General features: G+C 33.1%; 2 protein-coding genes across 2 annotated transcripts; one reads left to right on the forward strand and one right to left on the reverse strand.

Moving 5' to 3' along the window:
• The first annotated feature begins 7,246 nt into the window (after positions 1-7,246).
• Positions 7,247-8,338, forward strand: LOC111712647 (uncharacterized). Its single transcript, XM_023487327.1, has 2 exons — positions 7,247-7,300; positions 7,533-8,338. The coding sequence occupies exons 1-2, from the start codon at positions 7,295-7,297 to the stop codon at positions 8,229-8,231; spliced, it is 705 nt and encodes a 234-aa protein (XP_023343095.1). The 5' UTR covers positions 7,247-7,294; the 3' UTR covers positions 8,232-8,338.
• Positions 8,339-10,663: 2,325 nt separating this feature from the next.
• Positions 10,664-14,675, reverse strand: LOC111712653 (60S ribosomal protein L10a). The gene is made up of 8 exons (XM_023487333.1): positions 14,576-14,675; positions 14,251-14,308; positions 13,751-13,845; positions 13,121-13,200; positions 12,142-12,290; positions 11,842-11,892; positions 11,223-11,318; positions 10,664-10,854 (listed from the first exon to the last, which is right to left on the reverse strand). Exons 1-8 carry the CDS (start codon positions 14,578-14,580, stop codon positions 10,738-10,740), a joined length of 651 nt encoding a protein of 216 aa, XP_023343101.1. The 5' UTR covers positions 14,581-14,675; the 3' UTR covers positions 10,664-10,737.
• Between the last annotated feature and the right edge of the window lie 94 nt (positions 14,676-14,769).

Consider the following 14,769-nt stretch of genomic DNA (forward strand, 5'->3'; position numbering starts at 1 on the left):
TTAGGATTAAGTTACCAAGAGCTGAAAACTTTACAATGGGTACTGTTAAAGAGAAGAACAACCATAATTTAATCTGGAGATTGAGAAATAGAGCGGATCAAGCATTAATCCAGATATCCACCATTCAAAATTTCCCAGCTCTGTACAAACATAACTAAGGTTTATAGCTGTCATGCTCAAGAGTGCAATTAACAAACTTGCATTTTTGCAAAATATAATGAGTATAACCTATTACGAGGGGTGTGAACAGACTAACAGTATAACCTAAATATAGCCATAGACAAGGAATTAGTAAAAATTTAAAGTACAGGGTTACCCAAATTAAGACTCTGGCTACTTAACACTAAACAGTTTTGCTGTCCCAACACTCTAATTTTTGACACTATCACCGTGAAATGTTGTAACTTTTAATGGATAGAAATGAAAAGGATTTTTTTTCTTAAAACATGGGGTAGGATACAGGGCGGCAAAAAGTCTGGTCTGTGTACAAAAAAATCTAAAATAGCCCATAACTTTTTTTTGTGACTAAAGATACAGATCTAAAAATTTTATTTTTGAAAAGCCCTTGAAAAATGTATTTCTTACATTTTTAACCTTTTTTTTTTGGCATTTTTTTCTAACCCTCCATAACACCCGAACTATTAGATTGGTCTAATTTTTTTCAATGAGCTGACCTTTCAAAATTGGGCCATGAGCGTGCAAAACCCTATACCTATTCTCTAAGGACTTTTTCTAGGAGGAGGGGGCGTCCCGACCCCCTCCCCCCTCCCCGGCTATGCATAGATTTAGACTCCCCAGCCTTTATAGGGTTAAATGTAAAGCATCAAATTTCTCAGGTCGTTTATTCAATAGAATTTGGATCGTCTTTTCCTTTTTAGGTAACCCAGTATTTGAACTAATTCTCCAATGTGGGAGCTAGTGCAGCAAATAACAAGTGCAACTAACCCTACTTTAGCTACTGTTCTTAAACCCGACCTAAGGACAATTATTAAATAAAGACAGTCATTAAAGGACAAGAAAAGGTTTTTTTACGTCAAGATGAACCAGGTGTGATCTGACGCAGGAAAAGGCACACCTGGTGATCTATAGGGAGAAGAGCTCGCATCTTGGACAGCAAAGCTGAATGTGATATGTCTCCAGACATTGGAAGTGCCATGATGGATTCACAAGGAGCATAATCTGTCAGTGAGGAAAGGCCTTGAGGGTGATAAATCAAGATATTAGAATTATACGGGTGATCTGTTTGGGTAGAATGCAGGATTAATAATTGCTGTTGAATTATCAGGTCAGGTAGAGGTAGTATATTTAATGGGGAGCATAAATGTATATAAATAAATAGATACCATGCTGTAGGTTTTCAATCAAAACTAAATACACTTTATCCCAGCAAAGCTGAGTTGCGGAAACGGTGATTTTAAATTGTAATAAAGTAAATATTGATATAGATACAGTGGAGCGCATAAAGTGCCTGGGGGTGAGTATATAAAGTGAATAATTAACTTGAATTCTATGTATTAGTAATGGAAGCATTGTTTGTTATAATACTGTGTAAAGTGTTCGGTTGCAACGATTTAATTGTTCGGGGGGGGGGGGGGTTCTATATTTTGAGAAACAATAACTAGAATAAAACATTTAAAATTGATCCAAAAACGATTTTCCATGTTTGTTTTTTAGAACCCCTGAGCACTTTGCATATTTGCATAGTGCTAAACTTACATAACAATGATAAACTTTTTCACCTTAAAAAGTTAAAGTCAGATATGTTTTCCAGTGGCTTGAATTAGGTAATATAGTTGAACTATTTCTCAACTAGCCATACCTAGTTCAGGTAGCTATTCATAAAACCCGATTTTTGGATGCCTTTGCACTTTTATTATTTATGGTTAAACATTTTAATTTTAGACATAAAATTTCAACATCTTAAAATACAGGGGTTAAAGCTGAATCTTTGCCTGAGCTGGGAACTTTAGAATGGTGGATATCGGGATTAATGCTTGATCCACTCTTTTTCTTAATTTCCAGGTTAAATAACAGATCGGGATTAAGGATATCACATTCTAAAGTTTTCAGCTCTGGTCAAAGAACTGCCGGGATGCACAAATGTTAAGATTATAGGATGCAGAAAGGAGATATTCAGGCATATAATTCTTCTAGGATGCAGTGATGCAGTGATGCAGAAATACAATGGATCTGGGATGCAGTATATAGAATGCACAAATGCAAAGATTCCGGGATGCAGGATGCATATAAATATATCTCTTAAAATCTATAGATGCAGAAAAAGTATAGCGCAGATTTGAAAGGATTAAATCAAGACATTTTGAGAGTTTATGAGTTTTTAAATCTTGAGAAAGATCGTGGAATGGATTAAAAGAAACGTGATGGTTCTTCATGTTCTCCTGCTTCCGTTCACGGATACATATATTACTAAACTATGTCTGATGAATATTTTGAGTTTAAACCAAGGTTGCATAATAAGGTTGATTCCTCTCAATGCGCTCCAAAGTACGGAAAATGTCGTCTCCTAAGATAGATAAATAAAAACCTCATATGACGGCACTCTCGCCTCTATAATCAGTGACGTCATATTAGGTTTTTATCAATCTATCTTAGGAGACGACATTTTCCGTACTTTGGAGCGCATCGAGAGTAACCAACCTAGATTATACAACCTTGGTTTAAAGAAAATTCCTTATCTCAAGTTTTACCCCGCACTCAACTCTTTTGTAATAAGCAATAAATCTAATTTTTAATTGTTTAATCCCATTTTTTTTACCGCAAACTCTGATTGTTTAATCCCATTTTTTTACAACCCGATTGTCAATCGTGTAACTTCTATATTTCAAACTTTGAACTGTAGTCAATAGTCTAAGTTTGAAATGTCAAGGGTTTGCACCATCAAGATATAGGAATTAGAAAATTTGAGTTTGTTGCAAGAACTAGCTAAGTTAAATTTTTTCAAAATTGTAAAAAAAATGTGAACGAAATTTAATGTTCAGATCTGAGGAATGGTTGTGCAGTTTTCTCATTAGTATATACAAACAAATTATTTTATGACTTATAAAAAGTAATATTATAAATCATATTATATTAATATTCACACTATAGTCTTAAATATTTTTGATCTAACCTGGGTCAGAACTTTTGAATGTTGTTCATTAGTTAAACCACTGCATGCTGTTCAAGCCTAAACATACCATAAAGGGAGTGACCGGCAATGTATGGTAATTGAACTGAGAATCCTCAAAAATTACTCAATAATATTGCAATCTCAGTTCAACTAACGTACATTACCAGTCACTCCCTTTTAGAATCAATAAGTTTAAGTTTAACCCATGGTATTGGTATTAAGGCCTAAAATCAGTTTAAACTTATAATTACTATGTATTTATTTTTACTGTTACTCATTGATAAATTTACATCTCCCAGTATTGGAGGAAGGTCCCCCTCCCCTCTCCAATTACAAGATCCAAATAGTTATTTATATAACTACACTTATTGTTATAACGAAATTGTTCGAAATGTAGAACATATGGTCGTAATTCTAAATAGACCGAACCACAACTTCACAAGCAATATTGAGACTGGTCGATAAGGAATGGTTTATCGATATCAATGTTCAATTTTGTTTAATTTTAATAGAGGTTAGTGTATTTTTTGTGTTGCAGAGCTCATTTTTACGTGATTTTAGTACCTCCAGGTTAGAGGTAATTTCTTATAAAATATGCCATGGACGCCCATTTGATAAAAGCCACCCTTCCGTAAATTACTATCTATCCAAACTTAATCTGGAATAGTATAATCACGGGAGGTTGCCTTTCTTCAGAATCTTGGAGTGGACTTCGCCAAATAGTTTAGCAAAACAAAACTGCGGGGCGTTCTCTCCTTGGATTTAAAAAAATCAAATTCATTTACTCTACTATAGGAACCTTTAAGAGGCCACAAAATGTTTAGATTTTGGAGGAAAAAATAACTGTTAAACTTTATGAAACATATATTTTATTTTATATTTAAGTGACTCAACTGGAAGAAATTGTTCTTGTACACCAAAACACCGAAATTTAAGTAGCAGTGTATTGAGGAAGCACTAAAGTGTGACATACATAGACCCTTACATACACCTATACACCCTTACCTACATATAGTATATACATTGGAGCTTTAACTATTAGAATGTTCTTAAATAAGACTCTGAAATGATCTTGTTGAATGGTTTGTAATTAATAATTCATGTAAACAGCAGGGGGGTAACGTCTACCTCTTGCAGCGTATATACATAAACCATTAAATATATAACTGTAAACTTCAAGTGCTTAAATATACATATGTAAATTTAATATGGTGGCTTAATGTTTAAACGATAATTCCCCGTATTTTGGTTTAAAATCTATTTACTATGCTCTACTGCAGAACTGCCATCAAGTATAATGATCTTGCCAATTTACGAAAATCTGTTAATATTTGTGGAATTCAGTTTCCTGCATTTCTTGTGTGTTCAGATTCTACGCGGCATAAATTATTATAGTATCTACGCCGTTTATGTGGATTCTACGTAGTCATAAACCTGAGAGAACCATTGTGTAAGATACGGGTTATATGGTTTTCATCTAAAAATAGAATAGACAAATATTGCTTTTAAATATATGGTTTAATCACTGATGCCGTACCTTTCATTCAAAATTCGGTGTTAAAGAAGCTCCAAACCTCCAAACCATGATAGTTCCACATTTTTTTAAGATTTATGTCGGTCTGGATTGACCCTCTTCAGTTCTTAAGATTTGTTTCTGTCATGAAGATTCAGAACAAACGGACCTTCCTTTAGAATTACAAAATTAACAGATATTACTTCGACGAATTATATCAAAAATCTAAGATTTTTGTCTCAAACTAAGTTTTCACTAAACATCAATAACGTAATGAAGCGCAAGCTTGGATTAAAATGTTTTAAAAACAAAACCGCGGAAGAAGAAATAACTAAATTTTGCCAACGCTAACAATTTTTCAATTTTATTTGAAAATTATTGGAAATTCATGAATTCTTTGTAAAGAAATTGATTCTTTGTCACAAACTCTGATTTTCCAATCCCTATATCTTCGCAACCCAATTTCTTAGATATTTTAAACTAAGAACTATATTTAAAGATTAATAATCTAAATTTGAAATACCAAAATTTAACAACATCAGGTTGCAAAGATATATGGATTTTAAAATTTGACTATGTGGCAAAAACTCAATTCCTAAAAAAAAGTGATTAACCCCTCCCCCTTAAAAAAAAATGAAAAACTCAAAGATTTTCATCCAAAAAAAGATTTTTTTTTCTTTGTTTTATACCTTTTTATACCTTTGTGTTAATTTGAAATTTTTATGAGAAATTTTCATTCTGGCTGTCGTTCATTCTGGCTATCCTTCATATCCTTCATTCTATAAAAAAATAATTTGTTCTTTTTAAAAAGTTTGAAGTGACGTTGAGGGTTCAAATCAAAAAAGAGCTTTGTTAAATGGTGGGCCCTGGAGTAAGCAGAAATGATATACCGTAGCTAAATATAAATTGCCTCCTACAAGTTGCCTTGTTTTGAGATTTCCAAAAAGTGGTCTGACGTTTTTGTACCATAAGATTTGACTGAGATATTTATATTATTAAATGTAATGAAGGTTGTTTAAAAAACTTTATGAAGCAAAGAAGGAGGCTGAAGTTTACCAAGTTTTGACTTACAATGTTTTTCTATTCTACTTTGAAAACTGTTAACTTTACGAAAACCAAAGATAAAGGCATTTGTCCATTGTCCAATGTATAACTTACTGCATGACACACCAGCCATAAAATTACATCAAACCTAGAATATAATTTATCCATTCTTTTTAATATCCATGTCCAGGACTGTCTTAAAAATGACAAGAATAGGTTTAAATGTATTCAATATAATCCTAAAACTCTGAATAGACAGAGAGAATTTATTCAGAGCAGAGTTCACCAATTCCAACAATTTTTTCACATAGTCTAACACTCTACAGACATTTTGATATTAATTCATTATGATCGGGTGAAAATGAAGCTTTCAGAGAAAAAAGTGTAAAGGTGAAACTTACAGCCAACCAAAAAAATGCTAATTTCACCTAAATATTTTTCATATAGATATATTTACTTATTATTATGCACCTCCCCGCAAATTCAAATTTAAGTTTGAACCCTATCCTACTATCCATATAATATTCTATTTTATATATTGCTATCTATATATGCTATTTATATATATTGCTTCGCTCATATAACTATATATTTGTGTATGTATATATGTTAGCTATAACTGGCCAAACGGCTAGAACGCTTTGGCTGAAAATGTTTGAGGAAAATGTACTTAAAATTTCTAAAATTAAATTTTTCTAGAAAAATCGATTTTTTAAAAATTAGATTTATTTTTAGCTCCCCCGGCAACACCAGGCAATCCAGCTGTTATACCCTATTTATTCCTATACTCGTTTATCTGACAGAAACATTTATAAGATTACTAACTCGGTCAAAATACCTTTTAACCCAAGCTTGCAATTCAGTTAAAAATGTGCAAATATATATAAATATAAAAATATTTTTGCAAATATATATATATATTTAGAACCAGTTTGGGGTTGAAAGAAATAAAGTCTATCTTGCATAATGACCCAAATGGAAAATGGAAATAGTTAAAATAATTAATTGAAGAGCTTTTGGATCAGTTTTAAAAGAGAATAATAATAATGATTATTATTATTGATATAATCATTATTATTATTATTATTATCATACTCATTATTACCATTATCATTTTTATGAAATAAATAAATCTTTTACTAATCTTTCCGTCATTTCACATTATTTCTGTATTTTATGTATTATTAAAACTGCTTTTCAGAAAATGTGGGAATTTTCTTAAGGCAAATATGGCCAAGAAAACATTTTGAACCTTTGTGGCTTAGACAAATTGATCCAGATTGATTTGATAAGATGCATATTTTTCAAAAACTATATTTTTTATTTAAACTTTTTTGCATTTTTGAAGGCGTGTTTCTTAAAGATACGCCCAGAACCATCGAGTCAAACAGACAGACAACCCAGACCGGCAACAGACGGGTCTGTACGCAGCTGTTGCGTACGGTCCCGTTGACAGCTGCTTTACGGCGTACCGACGCGGATACGATGGACTGACGCGACCAGAGGCGTCGCTACTTCGGCGTCTTGGTTTGCGTAGTGAGCTATAAATGATATGGTAAAGCGTGATATTGTATCATTGGATCAGCAGTATCCGTAGTAGAAACAACATGCAGGTAAAACATCTTCAATAGTTAAACAATATACATAATAAAGGAAGTGATTTTAACTGAATATTTATACACCACAACAGATGCATTTAGATCTAAATATGGTGGGAAATTTTGATCTTTGAAACATTTAAATCTTAATTAAGAGTAATTAAATAATCATTTTCAAATTCAAGTTTTCATAATTATATGAATTAAGAAGAGTGATACTTTATATATATATATTTTAATTTTTCAGGGATTCCTCGCACTCGCCGTAACCATCGCCGTTGTAGCCGCTGACAGCGGATACGCTCCCGCCCCTGAATACCTGTGCAGGGACACCAACACCTCCATCTACGCTGAGGTGTGCGTCCCCGCCTTCGCCGAGCAGATCACCCCTGTCACCCTCGCCGTCAAGGAGGTCGTTGACAACGACTACTGCTTCGACAGGGTCCTCACCGTGTGCGAGGAGACCAGCAGCTTTGTCGACAGAGAGATCTGCACCTACGAGTATGCCAGGGAGGATGTCGTCGCTGACTGCACCACCACCCAGGTCACCTACGCCGAGAAGTCTGAGACCATGAAGGTTACAACCTGCTCTGCCTCTGGATACGGAACCCCAGGATACGGAGCCGGAGAACATCAATACTGCAGAGAGGAATACCAAACCCAGGCATACCGTGTTCCCCTCGTCACTGAGCCCAAGCTCGAATCCTGCAAGCTCGCCTACCCCGCCCCCAGCAAGGTCTGTGTCACCAAGACCCTCGAGATCGTTGAGGTCAAGTGCGAGGACAAGGTTGAGAGGGAGTGCTTCAACGTTGCCAAGTTCCAGGATGCCACCAACACTGTTGACCAGAAGGAGATCATCATTGGAGAACCATCTTGCGAGCAGCTTACCCTCACTCTACCCACCCAGGCCTGCTCCAAGAACCACCCTAAACCCTACCATGGTTAAACAAGAGGAGCAGGAGGAGGAGTTTATACAACTCAGTCAGCTCAATTCATCCATGCTGTGAAATTTATTTATTTATTTAAAAAGAAATAAACTATTTGATCAATTTATTTTCTGGTTGTTTAAATCTTTAGGGAAAAAAACGTATAAAAGATGAAATACCTACAATAAAAATTTATTTCTGTCTCAAAGCTCTTTAGAAATATCATTGAATTCATAAAACGGAAAAAACTTTGCCTGTATCTCCCTTCCTCCCTACCCCCGGCCCCATCCTTCTGCATGCTCTCCACTGAACCTACTTTCATCTTATTTACTCCTTACAGGAGTTTTCAAAATAAAGTATAGCATAGAAAGACGACCTTTAGAACAAAAATTTTGATTCGAACATAGGGTTATTTACAATCTTTGTTATTGTAGTAACAACCTAAAACCAATCAAAGGAACTACAGACGTAAATATATGTGAACCTTCTTTTATAGAACTCATATCTAATTCACAAGAATACCCTGAAAAAACTCTATCTGAGGAGTATATTGTCCTATATCAAATCTTAAAACACGTTAAATTCTTACAAATTCCTTCAAGTCCCTTTCAAAGAGAAACCACGGTTGAAAATAATATGTTTTTTTCTAAAAAGTAAGATATTTCATCCAGTCTATGACAGAGGAATAGTTAATTGCTTAAATTTTAAATTATTTTCAAAAGTGTTTGTAAGATCAAACCGAAGGTCTTAATTATGTAGATAGGTATATATGATCGGATTCATTTTAAATGGAAGACGATATTCCAAACCTTCTAAAATACATTTGTAATCTTTTCTAATGTCTCATCAAGCATGATTTCACACTTAAATTGTATTTTAAGAAACAATGACACTTGTCGTCTTTGTCTTGCTTTGATTTTAAATAAATAATGCAACTATAAAGTTGAATTAATTTGTTTGTAATTTCAAATTAATTATTACAATAAAATCTGTTGCAGGGTTACCCACAAATGATGAGACTGTAAAGACGACCTGAAACTCATAAAATGTGACGATTATAGGGTTAAATTAAGTCTTCTGCCTTTTATATTGTCTTCTAATGGCCTATTTATTGACATGGCAACGAAAAATAAACAGTTTACAGGTGTAGAGAATCCTAAATATAAGGAAAAATATATGAATTCTGTACAATCGTCTCTGAAGTCTCATCTTTTGTGGATAATCCTGTATATAAAGTAGTAATCTCTAATTAACTGTTTGGATATTTGAATGTCCGATCGTAATTCATGATTTTAATGGACAAAAGGAAAAAGGATTTCGAAATTTTTAATTGAGTAAGTTGACTATTTTATCTGCCGAGGAACATCAGTCTCAACTCTCAAGGCAATGCTGGGTTCCAAGCTAGTATATCTATATATATAAAGTACAGGGTGTCCGAAAAAAACTTGGGAATTCAGTGACGAATTCGATATCGTCTTTGTTATGAATTAGCATTGTAATACCTAATTTCAAAATCCATAATATTATTATGTCTCCTAGAGTTTATTTTATGAAAAGGGTAAAAGACTGTAAAGATGTGTCTGTAATGTGCCCGCAAGATGAACAGTGAAGACGGACAAGTAAGTTTACTCTATCATATACTGCAATTTTCTTGTTTTACTAAGACAACCGTATGCAGTCAAAACATAAACAAACAAAATGTGAACATAGCAGACGAAACTCTTACAGATTACAGCTTTCTCAGTAGGTAGTACTATTCTAAATCAAAGAATTATTTATAAAGACGATTTCACATTCGTCATTGAATTTCCATGTTTATTGGGACACCCTGTAGTAATTTCTGTTTGATTGTTTCGATATCCTAGCATAACTCAATAAACCCTTAGTCAGATTTTCCTCTAATTTAGATTGGGTGACTTAGTAGATTCACGGACACGTTCTTATTCTGGTTTAAAAATTCTAAGTTCAGTGGTTTGACTTTTATAGGGAAAACTCCAGACAAAGCTGGGTTTCTAGGAACTAAACTAGTAACTATAAATAGTTCGAACTGTTATGTCTAAAAAATGTTCGAGCTAGAAGAAATAATGAAACTCAGAAGAGAAAACAAAGACCTTCATTTACCTATACTTTTTAATACAGTAGTAAACGAATATCAATAAAATATATGAAGAAGACTTTTTTATTTAATTTTTGATTGTTGACAAGTTCTTTTCGAATTACAAGTTTACAAGTTATCAAAGAGAATATTTTTAAATTGCCAGCTTCTCTTCATTTTTATGTTTATATGCATCCATGCTGTTTAACAGGTTGATATAAATCAAAAGTTTAATCGAAAGTTGTCTTGATTGTATTGATATAATCGCCTAACACTTTTTTTTATATTTCCTTTTCTTCAACCCAATATTTTGCCAAGTTTTTCAAATCCACACTGCAAGTAAAAAATACTGAGGAATATTAAGAGCAAAGATTTATTTTTACAGACCTAAAATACAGTTTAAAATAATTGTATTTGAGAGGTCTTGTGATTTAGTAAAGTCTCTGAACAGGTCCCATGGTGGACTTGATGTGGAGAGACCTCACGTTCTGCCAGTGCTTCTTCAACAGGGAAACCAGGAAGTTCATCGCCAGATGAACATTTTGTACCTGAAAAAAAATATTTTTTTAAATAAATTTAATTATTTGTTGCTTAACTTTCAATGGTTAAAATAAAAGATATTGTTTCATGTAACTGTTCAAAAAATATCAAATAATCTTATGAAAATAAAATAATATGTATTCGATATAAATAAAGTAGTAATTTCTGTTTTAGTTCTGTGTTTGCCTGTTTTAATGTCTGATCATAACTAATGAGTGGGTTGACATTTGTAGCAAAAACCCCAAGCAAAGCAGGGTTCCCGAGCATTGTAGCTACATGTATATTCTATTGTTTTGAGAATGATTTATCTACTAAACCCAACAAGAAAATTTAATGAAAGACGACTTCTATTTCTCGTCTTCTATTTAAAACTCACCAGCTCGTCTTCTGTCATGGTAACATTGCCGACAGCTACAGAGAGACACAAGACTTTCTTCATTTGGAACTTGATTGTAGCCTTCAGATCATTCACCTACAGTACATACAGTACATATGTACAGTGCACATTTTGCACAAAATATTCATATGTATTTATATACTTGATACAAAAAAGTTACAGTACAGTACGTAGTACAGAGCCAGAGCCAGAAATAAAAAATGTATCGTTTAACAAATCTCTCGAGTTTCCTTTATGTGGTATATAAATAAATATTAAATGTTATATTAAATATTAAATATAAACTAACTACATAAAACAAAATACCCTATTTGTGAAATCCGGTTTCCGATACTGGGTTTTATGAAGATACTCTGTCTTAAGTTTTGGACTCTGGTCTAGGTGTACAAAATGTTGTATTTATCCTTGGTACATTATAGTACAGCAGTAAAAAATGTACTCAGTGTTTATGGGTGGGAATATTTAGTCTAAACAGTACAAAAAGAAGTTCATTTTGTGGGTCAATTGGGTGGCTAAAATTTGGACTTGATTAATATTCGGATCCATATCTACTCCAGGAACAATTCCTTTATTTAATTAAATGTAAACAGTTTCGTACCTTGGCAGAAAGGTCGTCGTTGTGAGTGATCAAAGTTGGGAACTTTCCAGCCTGAGATTATGATAATTATAAAAATGATACTAATACTACATATAATAATAATAACAATGATAATAATAATAATAATAACAACAACAACAATAATAATAATAATAATAACAACAACAACAACAATAATAATAACAATAAAACGATATTGAAAAAATTAAGAAATAAGTAAAGATTTTTTACTTGATTTACCAAAAGGCTGGACATTTCTTATTGAGACAAAAGCGACTTTTGAAAAGCTGCTTTAAATACCTTATTCAGTCCAGGGCCTAGAAGCCTAGGGATCTGCTTGATGAGTGTATCTGATGCAAGGAATGCATCATAACCTTTAGCTAGCTTCTTCACTTTCTTCTTATCCTTGTTTAACTTCTTCAGGTCATCAGCGGACATACACGGCAGGCCTAGAAATATAGACAGATAGGTTAGATAGGTAGGTAGGTTAGATAGATAGATAGGTTAGATAGGTAGGTAGGCTAGATAGATAGATAGGTTAGATACTAGATAGGTAGATAGGTAGATAGGTTGGATATGTATATTGATTACATAGGTATATAGGTTAGATAGGTAGATAGGTTAGATACTAGATAGGTAGATAGGTAGATAAGTTTGATAGGTAGATAGGCAGATAGGTTAGATATGTATATATTACATAGGTATATAGGTTAGATAGGTAGATAGGTTAGATACTAGATAGGTAGATAGGTAGATAAGTTTGATAGGTAGATAGGCAGATAGGTTAGATATGTATATAGATTAGATAAGTTTATAGGTTAGATAGGTAGATAGGTTGGATACTAGATAGCTAGATAGGTAGATAGGTTAGATAGGTAGATAGGTTAGATAGGTAGATAGGTAGATAGGTAGATAGGTTAGATACTAGATAGGTAAACAGGTAGATAGGTTAGATATGTATATTGTTTAGATAGGTATCTAGGTTAGATAGGTAGATAGGTTAGATACTAGATAGGTAGATAGGTAGATAGGTAGATAGGTAGAAAGGTTAGATACTAGATAGGTAGATAGGTAGATAGGTAGATAAGTAGATAGGTAGATAGGTTGTTAGATAGGAAGATATGGTAAATATAAGATAGGCTGAATATGAAGAAAGAGTAGATAGTTATCGGAGATAAATAGATAAATAGACAGAGATGAGACAGTGGGAACAGATTCTTTTATTCTAGTTTAAAAAACGAAGATTTGTAATAAACAAAGATTTTTTTAGTGTTCTCACCTTGCTCCTTAGCTTCGTCACAATGTTGCTGATCCCCTAGGACACAAACGGTAAACTTTGAACGGGGAATATGACGGAGTCTAAACAGAATTAAAAATGTCACATCTAAATTTTCTATGTAACATTATCCATTGAAACCTCAGACTATAGATATATCTAAAGTCTGAGAGTGAAACCCATAAAACTGTGGAAGAGAAAGAAGACGAAATTGCAGACTCAAGTTTTATTAATTAAATATTGAATATTATTAAATAGTCATGAACATGAGACACGTTATTGTGCAGTGTACACAGATACATAAATAACTTGATTTTTAAGCTACTGATTAACTTAGTTGCTTTAAACAACATCAAACATATGATTGCTTGAATATTAATTTCTATTCAAGAGTTTGATGGGTCCCAGTGTAAAGAATTTGTATCTGAATTCTACCTGCTCTGACAGTTTCGTAATTCTAATAAAATGTACCGGCCCAAGGCCTACCCAATATTTAAGACCCTGGGTTTAGGTCCGCCCGGTTTAACAGGCTACCTCAATAATCCTCTGGGAAGCAATTGAATGTCGTCTTTGAAAAATATAAATTGAAAATCTCAATTGATTCCCCGAGTATGGATCGTGAGGTGAACGTACTTGACAGTGCCGGAGAAACGTTTATCCTTCTGGGGATCGTAGTTCTTCAATCCAACTTGAAGTTCAACACTCTCTGTGAACTTACGCTGCTTAGCCTAAAAACATATGATTCAGCGCGAAACCACATCGACTAATCTAGATATTCACAACAAAACCTTTTAAATATAAGGATTTAAGTTTAAATCCTGGGCAATCCACCAAGAACTAATATAAAAATAAAGAAAAGAAAGCCGGGTGGCTGACAACTGTGTCCGGCAACTTAAACAGCAAACACTATTTTAGCCCTTTTTTAATGGCACCCATAAAATCTAAACTTTCTTTTTTCATAGAATTTCAATTCCATATAGCATGAATGAAAGGTTACAATGTGGTAAATATTCTTATAGTTCTATTTTGAAATATTATTTTTAATGAGTAATTTTGTATTTTAATTGAGTTTAATATAATTCGTTTTTAAATCGTTTTGTGTAAAAATAATATTTATAAGATCTTAATTTTACCTTTGCAGCTGCAAGGACGGCTCCTGCACACTCATAAAGAGTCTCACGGGATACTTTGCTGCAAAATTATTTTTTTAGGATAAAAAATGAAATATTTCAAGTCTGTCTCTTTTAAGATATATTCGGTCTTTTTTTTCTATAAATAAACACATGTCATAGGATTTTCATTTTTTAATGTTGCATTTATTTTTCAGGAAAAACGTAAGTTTTCTGTAATTGACTTAAATCAAACTTAAAAACTTCCGACTGATTATTCTATTTCTCAAATATTTTACAAAACTTCTAATTCTTTTCTTTATATCCAAGGTAATTAGACATTTCTGACCTCATGTTATATTGTTTCCCCTGTGCCGGAGTAAAGTAGACAGAGATGGGTCAGCCTAGTTGCTTAAACCTGGAGAATCAGCTGTTAATCTCCTTTCCTCCTTTCTTTAAACTCTTTATAGGTACACCCAGGTGCACATGAACATGTGGGGGAAAGCACTTGTATCCGGTATATATCGCATCATAAATACAGGC

Source organism: Eurytemora carolleeae, unplaced genomic scaffold (genome assembly GCF_000591075.1).
Source record: "Eurytemora carolleeae unplaced genomic scaffold, Eaff_2.0 scaffold1257, whole genome shotgun sequence".
Classification (NCBI taxonomy): domain Eukaryota; kingdom Metazoa; phylum Arthropoda; class Copepoda; order Calanoida; family Temoridae; genus Eurytemora; species Eurytemora carolleeae.

Excerpts from the sequence above, each read along its gene's own strand:
- LOC111712653 (XM_023487333.1), bottom strand. Across the intron at positions 13,201-13,750 it reads CGTTTCTCCGGCACTGTCAA|ACTCCGTCATATTCCCCGTT; the intron begins GTACGTTCACCT and ends AATTCTGTTTAG. Across the intron at positions 10,855-11,222 it reads CCATGACAGAAGACGAGCTG|GTACAAAATGTTCATCTGGC; the intron begins GTGAGTTTTAAA and ends ATTTTTTTTCAG.